This window comes from Rhinatrema bivittatum, chromosome 2, assembly GCF_901001135.1.
Source record: "Rhinatrema bivittatum chromosome 2, aRhiBiv1.1, whole genome shotgun sequence".
In the NCBI taxonomy this organism is placed as follows: Eukaryota; Metazoa; Chordata; class Amphibia; order Gymnophiona; family Rhinatrematidae; genus Rhinatrema; species Rhinatrema bivittatum.
This window is the reverse complement of record NC_042616.1, coordinates 548,266,072-548,279,040: the sequence shown is the minus strand read 5'-3', so window position 1 is coordinate 548,279,040 and position 12,969 is coordinate 548,266,072. Positions and strand designations below refer to the sequence as shown.

Below are 12,969 nucleotides of genomic sequence, written 5' to 3'. Positions count from 1 at the left end.
TTGGACATCAACATTACAAAAGAAAAAGAAAGTTTCACCACTTCAGTATTTCGTAAAGCAGTAAGCAGCAACACTTTGCTGCATTACTCAAGTGCACATCCAAGATCACGCAAAGAAAACTTGCTTATGAGTCAATTTTTTAGGATCAGTAGATTATGCACAACATTGGATGAATATCGTCAACAATCTACAGTCCCTTGGTCAGAGATTTGAAACAAGAGGTTATCCCAAATGTTGCATTAGGAGAGCTTTTTTACGAGCAAAACACTCCCATCGAGAATGGTTGTTTACTCTTAAGGTGAAAGACAGTGAGGATCGTCTCACTTGTGTGGGTCCCTTTTCTCCAATGGCCCATATGGTTAAATCAGTCATTCAGTGCAACTGGTTTATTCTTCAAGGCTATTCTGAATTTGATAGACCACCTCGGTATACATACACCAAGGGAGCGAGCCTGAAAGACCAGTTGGTTCAATCTGATTCTACTATTAAGATAATATCACATCAGTCTGGCCACCATGAACCCTGTGGCTCCTATTCTGTATGTCATGTGATGATGACAACTGAATCCTTAACTTTTCCAGCTATTGAGAAGACCATTAAGTTGCAGTCAATAACTTCATGCATGTCAGCTGGTGTAATTTATATTTATAGTGTCCATGTGGAAAATCATATATTGGGAAAACCACGTGTACTGAAAGTGAGGATTATTGAACATAGATCCAATATCACCAATCAATGATTAACAGCTCCTTTAGCAGCACATTGCATGTCTCTACAACATACATTTGATGAGCTAAGGATTTGTGTATTAGAACAACTTACACCCCAGTGGCGAGGTGAGACCTTAATTTAAGATTACTTCAAGCGGTACAACGATGGATTAATTTTTTGAAAACTGTACATCCTGCTGGTCTTAATTCTGCACTAGAATTACAAGTGTTTTTCTAACATTACAAAATTGTCTTTATCAGTTTTCATATATTTGTTGGTCTGAGTCTATTTGTATAGAATTCACGGTTATACCAATTATACTGGTGAATACTATAAAAATTTTTTCTCTTACACAGATGTCATCATGTTTGCTGACGTATTTGATGGCATCTCCAGCTGATTCACATCGGGATAATGCCGGTGGCGTCCTCAGCTGGTATTTAAATCCCTTTCATACCGGAGGTCTCTGTTCTGATGAGAAATGCATAGAGACATTTGGTCCTGTGATAACCGATGATATTGTCAACTTTAAAGCTAAGTATATGTCGGGGAAGACTATAGTGATAGGAGTATACTACCGTCCACCTGGTCAAGATGGTGAGACGGACAGTGAAATGCTAAGAGAAATTAGGGAAGCTAACCAAATTGGTAGTGCGGTAAGAATGGGATACTTCAATTACCCCAATATTGACTGGGTAAATGTATCATCAGGACACGCCAGAGATATAACGTTCCTGGATGGAATAAATGATAGCTTTATGGAGCAATACGTTCAGGAACCGACGAGAGAGGGAGCAATTTTAGATCTAATTCTCAGTGGAGCACAGGATTTGGTGAGAGAGGTAACGGTGGTGGGGCCGCTTGGCAATAGTGATCATAATATGATCAAATTTGAATTAATGACTGGAAGAGGAACAGTATGCAAATCCACGGCTCTCCTGCTAAACTTTCAAAAGGGAAACTTTGATAAAATGAGAAAAATTGTTAGAAAAAAACTGAAAGGAGCAGCTACAAAAGTAAGTGTGCAAAAGGCATGGTCATTGTTAAAAAATACCATTCTAGAAGAAAAATCCAGATGTATTCCACACATTAAGAAAGGTGGAAAGAAGGCAAAACGATTACCGGCATGGTTAAAAGGGGAGGTGAAAGAAGCTATTTTAGCCATAAGATCTTCATTCAAAAATTGGAAGAAGGATCCAACAGAAGAAAATAGGATAGTGCATAAAAGTTGGCAAGTAAAATGTAAGACATTGATAAGACAGGCTAAGAGAGAATTTGAAAAGAAGTTGGCTGTAGAGGCAAAAACTCACAGTAAAAACTTTTTTAAATATATCCGAAGCAGAAAGCCTATGAGGGAGTCAGTTGGACCATTAGATGATTGAGGGGTTAAAGGGGCACTTAGAGAGATAAGGCCATCACGGAAAGATTAAATGATTTCTTTGCTTCGGTGTTTACTGAAGAGGATGTTGGGGAGGTACCTGTAATGGAGAAGGTTTTCATGGGTAATGATTCAGATCGACTGAATCAAATCACGGTGAACCTAGAAGATGTGGTAGGCCTGATTGACAAACTGAAGAGTAGTAAATCACCTGGACCGGATGGTATACACCCCAGAGTTCTGAAGGAACTAAAAAATGAAATTTCAGACCTATTAGTAAAAATTTGTAACTTGTCATTAAAATCATCCATTGTACCTGAAGACTGGAGGATAGCAAATGTAACCCCAATATTTAAAAAGGGCTCCAGGGGCGATCCGGGAAACTACAGACCGGTTAGCCTGACTTCAGTGCCAGGAAAAATAGTGGAAAGTGTTCTAAACATCAAAATCACAGAACATATAGAAAGACATGGTTTAATGGAACAAAGTCAGCATGGCTTTACCCAGGGCAAGTCTTGCCTCACAAATCTGCTTCACTTTTTTGAAGGAGTTAATAAACATGTGGATAAAGGTGAACTGGTAGATATAGTATACTTGGATTTTCAGAAGGCGTTTGACAAAGTTCCTCATGAGAGGCTTCTAGGAAAAGTAAAAAGTCATGGGATAGGTGGTGATGTCCTTTCGTGGATTGCAAACTGGCTAAAAGACAGGAAACAGAGAGTAGGATTAAATGGGCAATTTTCTCAGTGGAAGGGAGTGGACAGTGGAGTGCCTCAGGGATCTGAATTGGGACCAGTTCCTGAGCCAGAGGAGTCTGCAGGCTGAGACAGCCGAAACCATAGTCCTGCCCAAAGTACGAAGGAGATCATAAAGTGCATCTGCACTGTAAGCGCACGGTCTCCAACCGACCGGCTTGAACAGCTTCTGCATTGGAAAGGGATGCTGCCGATTGTAAGTACTGCACCCAGTGAAGGCTGGCTCTCAGTGCAAAACTGCTGCACATGGTGGCACGGACCCCGAGAGCCGAGACTTCAAAAATCTTTTTAAGCTGTAACTCTAATTTGTGATCCTGCAAATCCTTAAGGGCTGTGGCTTCTGTCACCGGGATGGTGGTCTTTTTTGTCACTGCGGAGACTGCCGCATCCACCTTGGGCACCTTGAGGAGGTCCAGAGCTTCCTCTGGTGGCGGGTACAATTTGTCCATAGCTCGGCTGACTTTCAATCCCAAGTCTGGAGTGTCCCATTTGCGAAATAATAGGTCAGTAACTGACATATGGAAGGGGAAAGACCGAGCTGGACCCCTGAGTCCGACCATCACCGGACCCACAGTGCCCAGCCATGAATCCTCCTGAGGGACCTTAATCCGCAATTCCTCCAGAATAGCTGGGATGAGTGGCCCCAATTTATCCTTCCGGAATCCTTTGGGTCATCACATTCAACCATTGGCGTGCCAGCTTGCTTGGTAGACTGGAGCTGGCTATCCTGATCGCATCAGATCCCTGAGGATCCTGCGGATGGGTCTCCTTTCCATCCGAATGCTCCAAAGACGAACTGTCTGCTTGACAAGAAATAGACCTGAGGGCATTTGGACTTTGAGGATCCCTTCCCCAGTAGGGACTTGGGACGCTTATGGGTCGAGATGGCGTCCTTGCCCCCAACCGAGGGCGCTGGAGTTGAACGAGGGACCCTGCTACCATGCCTTCTGGCTGCTTTCTAGGCCTTAAAGGCCTTGTGGAGCAGCAAAACAAATTCTGAGGAGAATGATGAAGAGGAATCATCCGCGGCTCCCACAGGGCCATCCTCTGACGAGTGCTCCTGATCAGCCTGCGAATCACCCCCTACCGGAGGCCCCAGGCCGCGGCGAAAGAGATGGTGGGGAATTCCCCTCCCCCAAAGCTGCTTGCTCTTGTGCCCTGAATGTTTGCAAAATGGCTTCCGTTCTCGCGCTAAGCAGGAACGGGTCTGAGGGCTGATGCAAATTATCGCGCCTCCCAGGCTCTAGGTGCACTTGGGAACCGCCGCTGCAGGAAAATTCAATCACCGCCCTCCCCTCCGGAGAGGCAGTCAGAGCAAATACCAGCTCTTGAGAGCCGCGCGCGTGTGCTCTCCCACACACACCAAGCAGGCCGCACCACGTGGCATGAAAATTGGGTTAAATTTAGAACGGGAGCTCGGTGGTTATCGGGGGGTCTGAAAAGCAGCGGCGGGGAGGGGATTTTTTTTTTTAAACACAAGCTCTGCCCCCCCCTCTCCCTGAGAGTGAGTGAACCGGGCTCCCCGGTATCGCCCTCAATTGCTGCGGAGGGCAGGTTACTGGGTACTCAACCCTCCACTCCTCAGCCTCTATTACCAGGGGAGATAGTCCCACCAGGACCTGATAACCCCCTGGGAGGCTTAAAGGATCTCAGCTCCTTTTTATTTATTTGTTTTCCTTAAACCTTCTAAGTCTTAAAAACTAAACTAAGTCCTCAAAAACAATCTAAGTCTTAGAACCAATCTAAGCTTTAAACTAATACTAGCTAATTCAGACTGAAGGGATTTGCACCTCCACCATCTGCTGGAGACAGAGTTTGAATCCGTTCAAACTTCTCCGTCTCCATCTGCTGGAGGGGAGGCAAAACCCAGGAGTCTGGACTGATCCAGGTACGTACAGGGAAGTAAATATTTATTTATTTATTTGCTTTTGTATACCGACATTCGTTGGGGTACATCACATCGGTTTACATGTTGGCATGGAGAGATAGTAGGACGAGCATGTCTTACTATTTTACATGGAGGAGGCAAATCAATAGTTAATACAATTACGTTATGAGAATCGACAGTATAATTACCTTTCAGCAGATCAGCAGTTAGTACAATTACATTTTAGCAGTGGTGAACATTGAGATGGAATTGATTTAAACAGCTCAACAGTTAGTACAATTATATTTTGGAAGTCAACAGTTAGTACAATTACCTTTTGGCAGTGATGAGTATTGAAATGGAGTTGATTCAAATGGCTTAAGGGGGTGATTTGATTCAACACCTCAGTAGGTCGATAACTATGGTTACATACAGGCCGATACAGTAAAACCCGCGGGAGAGCCGGCGCTCCGAGGCGAGCACCCGCTCTCCTTTGCGCGTAATTTAGTATGCAAATGAGGGCCCGCGGTAAAAAAGAGGCACTAGGGACACTAGCGCAACCCTAGTGCCTCTTTTTTGACAGGAGCGGCGGCTGTCAGCGAGTTTGACAGCCGACGCTCAATTTTGCCAACGTCGGTTCTCAAACTCGCTGACAGCCACAGGTTCGGAAAACAGACGCCGGCATAATTGAGCTTCCGTCTTCCGACCCGCGGGCCAATTTTATTTATTTTTTTTAATTTTTAATTTTTTTTAAATTTTGGGGCCTCCGACTTAATATCGCTATGATATTAAGTCGGAGGGTGTACAGAAAAGCAGTTTTTTCTGCTTTTCTGTACACTTCCCAGGCACTGGCAGGCTTTAATTTTTGAAAGTAAGATGTGCGGCTTCGCTGCACATTTGGCTTTCTGGATCTCGCGGGAACAGCTAATAGGGCTATCAACATGCATTTGCATGTTGCAGGCGCTATTAGTTTCGGGGGGGTTGGACGCGCGTTTTCGACGCACTATTACCCCTTACTGCAGAGCTTTCCAAACTTTTCATGTTGGTGACACACTTTTTAGACAAACATAATTTCGTGACACAGTAATTCAGTCTACCAGCAAACCAGAAGTTAAAGGTTAAACGAACAAAATGTATTTCAACAATTTATGTATGTTTCCTTAAATATATACATAAATAAAATGTTTCACAACACAACCTATCTCATAATAAATATTTGCAGGCTTCCACTTCCTCCATGCTGATCTCGTACATTGTGAGATCGGCATAGAGAAAGTGCTACTCTTGCACATTCCCAAAGATTACATGTGCCAATCACTAAAAGTAATTTTTTTTTTTACCTTTGCTGTCTGATCTTAGTTTTCTAATCGGTTGGTCACAGGCTTTTTTTTTCCAGCTTTCCTTTCTTGTTTTTTTGCCAATTCCTTTTACAGGGTCTTTTTTTCTATTTCTTTTCTCTCCATCTGTCTTCCCTCAAACACATAATCAGGTTCTCATTCTCACACGCTATCTCACACATTCTCACACACACAGGCTCTCACTCACATGCAATCTCACACATCCACAGCTCTCACTCTCACATGCCTCTCTCTCATACATACATACATACTGTCTCTCTCGTGCACATGCTGTCTCACTCTCACACACACAGGCTCTCTCACTCCTACATGCTCTCTTGCTCAAGCACAGGCTCTCACTGGCACATGCTGTCCCTCTGCACGGGTTGCCGAAGGATGGGCTCTTCAGAGGCCCTGATCTTCCCTGGCCGTGACATGGGATCTGCAGCGGCCCTGCTATCGGGTTTCCTCCTCTTCTCGGGCTGCCGCGACGTGGGATCCGCAACAGCCCTGCTATCGGGTTTCCTCCTCTTCTCGGGCCGTCGCGACGTGGGATCCGCAATGGCCCATTAATGCTGCTCTTCTTCTGTACGCAGCAGATGCTCCTCCTCCTTCCTGCCCACGCGGCTCCGGCAACGTTTTTCTTCCAGGGCTGCACAGGCAGGAAGGAGGAGGAGTGAACGTGACCCTTTTCTTCGGGCCGTGGTGATGTAAGCTCCACCACTGCCCGCCGATCTTCCTGCTATAGTTCCCTGCTTCCGCCGGCCCTGTGGACCGGGCGACACACCTCCACACTACAGGCGACACACTAATGTGTCCCAACACACACTTTGGAAAGCTCTGCCTTACTGTATAAGGGGTAAAGCTAGTGCGTCGAAAACGCACCCCTGCAAGCATGCATGCCCCTTACTGTATAAGGGGTAAAGCTAGTGCGTCGAAAACACGCACTGTACTGTATCGGCCTGATAGGGAGGTAGGCATCTCTAATTATTTACAGGGGGGGGGGAGTCTGTACATGGGGGGCAGGGTGGGGCTTATTGAGGTACGCAGACATGTCTAGAGGTTAATAGGGATTGTGACGTTTCTCTTTTGTTGTGAGGTTGGGGTGGGTATGAGGAGGGGGGGGTAGGTTTGAGGGTTGGAAGGCTATTTGGAATAGCCATATTCCATATAAATAATGTTGATTGGTTTGAATTTTATTTTATTTTATTTTTATTTATTTAGGTTTTTTATATACCGGCATTCGAGACAGCAGTCACATCATGCTGGTTCACATAAAACAGGAGTGCATAATAAAAAACACTTAAACTAGAACTATGGTGCGGAAAAGCAGTTACATGTAACAAGGGTGGCTATAACTGGGCGAAGAGGGAAGAGCAATGACAGGTAAATAAATAGCTAACGATAGTTACAAGTAGTTACATGAAGTTGTTCATGGCTTGTTACAGATAATATAGGAAGGCTGAGAATGTATATGAAATGATGAGATCAGTAAATCTGTTGGTCTCGGTCTGCTGTTAGGTGAGCATAAACCATACAACTGGACTGGTCTAACTGGACTCAAAGAAAGTACTAATTTCACCTTCCTAGTAACCTTATTTTTGTTATTTTTTTTGGACTTTTGTTGCTTTTTTGTTCTTTTTCTTGTTTTGCCTATTTTGTTTTTCAGTTTTTGTCTGTTTTCTTTTCTAATTGTGTTGTCATGTTTGGAAACTTGTTTTTATTATTTTGGATTGCTTAAACCCACCCCAAAAAGGGTGGCGCCCCTGCAACTTAGGCCCATTGCAACAGCAACTCCTGGGCCCAAACTAGGGCGAAACACCAGGCATCAAATTTTTAGGTACTCGGGCAAGCTGATACCTGCACATTTTCCACCCCTGCAAACATGCATGGCCTGGGATAGCTAGAAAGGCACCTTCGTCGTGGCACGGTTAAGGGGAGAAAACGTACCGCCACGATGACTGCGCACCAGAGCCTTTTTATTGATTTGTAAACACGCCAATGGCTAGCCTATAGCTGCCATTGACAATTACAACAATTTAAAACTTTAAAAAAATGAATTTACATTTTAAGTGTAAGAACGGGAAAAGTGCAGCACTGGCATTTGTAAGGTCAGATTGGAAGACTTCAATAACAGTAAGACCGAAAACTATCCCATCTAGTTCTCTCTCTCTCCACTTGCTTAAAATGCTCAGTATAATGGTCAGGCTAAAAATAAAGTTCACGCCGAGCAGACCCTGATACCTTCCATGGATCTAGCATGCACCACAATAGCACACAGAATCACAGATCAGCTTTCCTTCCGCTTTCCGGGTTCTTTGCGCCTGCGTAGGATCGTGTGGGCACGGTTCCGCCACCCACAAGATGGCGGCGGCAGCGCGCCCGGCTTCTACCGTGCCAACAGGCTGCGGTCGCTCAGAGGAGAATGGCGGGATGGAGCGCAGGAGCCGCCAGCGGCGGCAGCAGCAGCGGGCAGCAGCGGTGAGAGGCAGGGACGGGGTGACGTCACGAGAGGCGCGGGACAGGCAGAGAGCGAGTTGCGCGGGTCCTGCATTCCCCCTATCCACGCTTTAAGCCTCCTATTCTTTGTATTCAGCTCCCGTCCGAAAAGTTCCTGCGCTCCCTTGCGTTCAAATGCCGCACAGTCCCTGGTTTTTTTTTTTCAGAACTCTGCTATGTAGGCAGTGATAATGGGTTTGGAGCCAAGCAGGGATCCTGTTGTCTGGGGTCAGTGTTGCTACACTAACGTTCCTCCGATTATCAGGAGTTCTTCTTCTATGTATATCACAGAGAAAACCCACAAACCGTAGAGATGACATAGAAAATCAGAAAAAAAGTGTAAAGAAAAGAAGAAAGTACATTTAATTAAAAAAAAAAAGAGGATGGGGAAACTTGCCGTAGAAGAGATGGATTGTCTTAATATATATTTTTTCTTGGTTTCTCATTATGTTCAGGTCCAGGGTACCAATGACAGTAGCATAGTCAGTAAATGCTCCATGGCATCTCTGGGCTACTTCAAAGATGAATTCCTCCAGTACTTTGTGGCTAAGAGAAGCAGAAGAGCACCTCTGATTAATTGGTTTGTACTTCTCATAACACCAAAATATCCAGTATATAGTACTTTTTCAAGCATTTCATCCACATCCTCATCTTGCCCGATTCTTGTTGCTCATTGTGACTCACCAGCTTTCTCTAGAGGAGGGCTCCTTTGAGTTCCATGCCATTTCAACATCCTCTGACCTCCATTCTTAAGAGAGAATACCAACTTCTTCCTCTCACCTTATTCCTATGCTTTTCTTTTCACTTATTATCCCTACATCTTCTAACTCATTCGCTGTTTACATCCATAGAGACAATTTAGCTCTCCTAAAAGATTGTCATGCAAGTTCAAGTGAGCAATATTCATAGACTTGATGATTCATGCTCAGTCTTTAATAGTATGTCCATTATCTTCTCAGGGGTTATTATATTCGGGCAAAGGCTGTGGATCACTGCATAAGACAGTTTCTGTTACAGACTCAGACTTACAATAAGAGACAGGTGAGCATCAAGGGATAATCGAAGCAAAGTCATTCTGGGCCTGTGCTCATGTTTAGGGGAGGGCAATATGTGCCACGTTTCTATGCTATCTTAGGAAGTGGCAATAGGTGCTGTCCTGATGAAGGCACGGTAGGTATTGATGGTTCAGTGGATTACATTTTTCTTGGTCTGAGTTATTATTCACTTGGTGATATTAGGTTAGTAACATTCCCTGATGTACCCAGACCAATCCAGACTCTTGGGTTTTGCCTCCCTTCTAGCAGATGGAGTCAGATAAAGTTTTGCTGACACTGCCACATAACCTGATGTGCCACCTGCAGTCTCCCAGTATTTCTCTATCTCCAGTAGATGGTAGAGGTGCAAATCCTGCAGTCTGTAAATTAGTTATAAGTATAATAGTAAAAAAAAAAAAAGATTTACTCCCAGAAGATTGGCAGGTCCTGATGGGACCAGCCCTTCTGGTCCTGAGGTGGATGAGCAGGGGGTTGGGGACCCTTATTTGGCTCATTTTATCTCCACTGGGATAGATAACTGGTGGGGCCAGTTCCCTCACTTCCAGGAGGATGTCTGGGACCTGCTGTCCATCTTCAGGGAAGTGCCCTTAAATTTTTAAAGTTTTAAAGTTTAAAAAAAAAAAAAAAAAAAAAGGGGGAGGTTTTCTTTTTTCTTTTTTTTGTGTCGCTCAACCAAGAAGCAGATGACAGGAGCAAGGCTGCGATGGCTCTCACTCCTTTTTTTCTTCTTCGGCGCCCTCTGAGCAGCTGTCGGGTCATGCGATCGAGCCGACAGGCGCTATATCACGTGGCAGCTGGTGCTCCACATGCAGCGATGCGCACTTCTGTTCTGAACCAGCGTTTGTTCCTGCTGCCTCTCTGGGGGAGAGGGCAGTTCGGGAACACTCCCCAAAAAGGTCGGGGAGGCATTGGGAGTCCGCAGGGCTTGCGGGTGATGCCTGCTTGGCAGCAGTCCCTTCCTGGTTAGTGCGGGAACGGCGTCCATTTTGGCTTCCCTCGCGGCTGCCTCTGAAGCTGCAGGGAGGGGGATCTCCTACTGCTGTCCCCAGCTGATCGGAGGCCTATGAGCCTCTGTCGGGGGAAAATGAGGACCTTCTGGGGGAGGATCCTGATGATCCTGCAGTTTTTTTCTTCCAATGTTGTTCTTTTGATGCATAAGGCGTATCTTGCCAGGAAGGTTGCGGGGTGGCATTTTTCCAGGCAAGAGGGTTTGCAGGGTCTGCGGCTTAGAAAGAGGTCCAAAATTTTGCGGATCAGTGGTACAACCAGGGCTCGGTGAGTCCTGGATAAGACTGCACATTCAGATGCTGCAGACAAGACCTTGGGAGATTTGGAGGACGTGGAGCCTCCAGTCGAGGACCCTCCTGAGGCAGATTCTTCTCCGGAGGAGCAAGATCTGGACGAGGGGCGGGGTCAAGCCCGATTGTTGAAGGGGCTCCTTATTCTCTGTGTCCTTAAGGAGCTGGGAATTGAGGTTCTGCGAGAAGAATCTATTCAGGAAGAGGTGGACCCAGTCATGGATGGCTTAATAGGTCCAGCAGAAACCTTCCCTTTCTATAAATCAGTGAAGAAATTTGTGGTTAGGGAGTGGGATACTCCAGAGACCGGTTTGAAGGTTGGTAGAGCAATGGATAAATTATAGCCGTTACCAGAGGACATGCTTGAATTGTTGAGGCTGCCAAAGGTGGATGCCTCTGTGTTGGCAGTTATGAAGAAAACAACCATTCCAGTTGCCGGATCTGCAGTGCTTAAAGATATGCAGGACAGGAAGTTAGAAATCCATCTCAAAAAGATCTTTGACGTGTCTGCTCTGGGCATTTGTGCTGCGGTTTGCAGTAGTTTTATGCTTCGTGCTGGTCTGCGCTGAATACAGCAGCTGCAGGCTGACAAAGCGATGTCAGCAGCAGAGACAAAACAGGCCAAGCGGCTGAAAGCCATGGTGGCCTATGGAGCAGATGTGTGTTATGACCTCATCAGAATGTCCTCCAGGACTATGTTGTCAGTGGTCTCAGCCAGGCAGCTTCTTTGGTTGGCAAACGTTTGGTCTAAGTCTCAGTTAGGGGCGCTCCCTTTTACAGGGAAACTGCTTTTCGGAGAGGACATAGAGGAGCTCGAAAAGCATCTGGGAGAGAATAAAGGGCATAGGTTGCCGAAAGATAAACCGAAGGGCGGAAAAGGGTCCTTTTCTATGCGACCCCACTTTAGGGTGAATCGGCGGTTTCAGCAGAATAGGACTTCGGGAGGAGCCTAGAGACAAGGTACTGGGAGGCAGAGGTTCTGAAACAAGTCCTTTCAAGGCTGAAAGCAGAACAGAGATGATTTCAGCCAGGGGGCAACTGGATCCAAATCCGCCCAATGAATAGAGGCCAATCCACTCCTCTGTACTGGTCATAGGGAGTCGGTTGACTCTTTTCTATGAGGAGTGGGCCAGGGTCACCACTGACCAATTTGCTCGCTTGCTAAAGGACTTAATCATGGTCTCTTCTTGCGCTTCCATAAACAAAAGGCGGGTGGCTGTCAGGAAGGAGGGCACCGCTTACAAATATTGGGAGCCATTGTTCCCGTCCCTGTAGAGGAACAGGGGACAAGGAGGTATTCCATTTATTTTGTGGTCCCAAAGATTTTGGATTTTTAAAAAGGTGAACGTTGTTCTCAAAGTTCCTCATTTTCGGATGGAGACCCTGCACTCGGTCATTGCAGAGGTATGCAAAGGAGAGTTCTTGGCCTCTCTAGATTTGATCGAAGTGTAATTACACTTAGCGATCCAGCCAGATCATCAGAGATTCCTGAGGTTCATGATTCTTGGGACATATTTTCAATTTTGCGCCCTTCTATTCGGGTTGGTGACTACTCTGTTGACCTTCAGTAAGGGTGATGGTCATGGTGGCAGTGGCTGTCAGGAAGGAGGGCATTCTAGTTCACCCCTGGACGATTGACTTATTCGAGCAAAGTCAGAGGTTCTTTGCAGTCAATCGGTGGCGTTGGTTCTGCAGCAGTTAAGATCCCTGGGTTGTATAGTGAATCTGTCAAGACATCTTACCCCATACTCAGGTGTTGGAGTTTCAATACCAGGATCGGGAAAGTGTTTCTCACCAGGGAACGTATTTGCAGACTGCAGAGGCAAGTTCGCAGCTTGTTGGAGAGAGCTGTTCCCAGGGTTTGGGATTACCTGCAGGTTCTCGGTTCCATGGCTTCGACATTAGAATTGGTTCCTTGGGTATTTGCTCAGATGAGCCATCTGCAGAGGGCATTGCTTTCCCGGTAGAATCCGTTGTCAGAACAGTTTCATTTGCCGCTGCCTCTTACGGAGCTAGCCAGGTCCAGTTTCTCATGGTGGCTTGATGGGAACACTTAGGTCGGGGTGTAG

At 45.8% G+C, this 12,969-nt stretch overlaps 2 protein-coding genes across 2 annotated transcripts in view; one reads left to right on the top strand and one right to left on the bottom strand.

Moving 5' to 3' along the window:
• Window positions 1-8,402, bottom strand: part of CBLN2 (cerebellin 2 precursor) — an 87,992-nt gene extending 79,590 nt beyond the window's left edge. The window contains exon 1 of the mRNA XM_029590893.1: window positions 8,293-8,402. The gene's annotated coding sequence lies outside the window, so the exon portion shown is untranslated. The remainder of the gene's footprint in view (window positions 1-8,292) is intronic.
• LCMT2 (leucine carboxyl methyltransferase 2) overlaps window positions 8,383-12,969 on the top strand; it is a 106,109-nt gene continuing 101,522 nt past the window's right edge. The window contains exons 1-3 of the mRNA XM_029590891.1: window positions 8,383-8,529; window positions 9,003-9,127; window positions 9,507-9,588. Of these exons, the coding sequence (XP_029446751.1) occupies window positions 8,413-8,529; window positions 9,003-9,127; window positions 9,507-9,588 (324 nt within the window). The 5' untranslated portion in view covers window positions 8,383-8,412. The remainder of the gene's footprint in view (window positions 8,530-9,002; window positions 9,128-9,506; window positions 9,589-12,969) is intronic.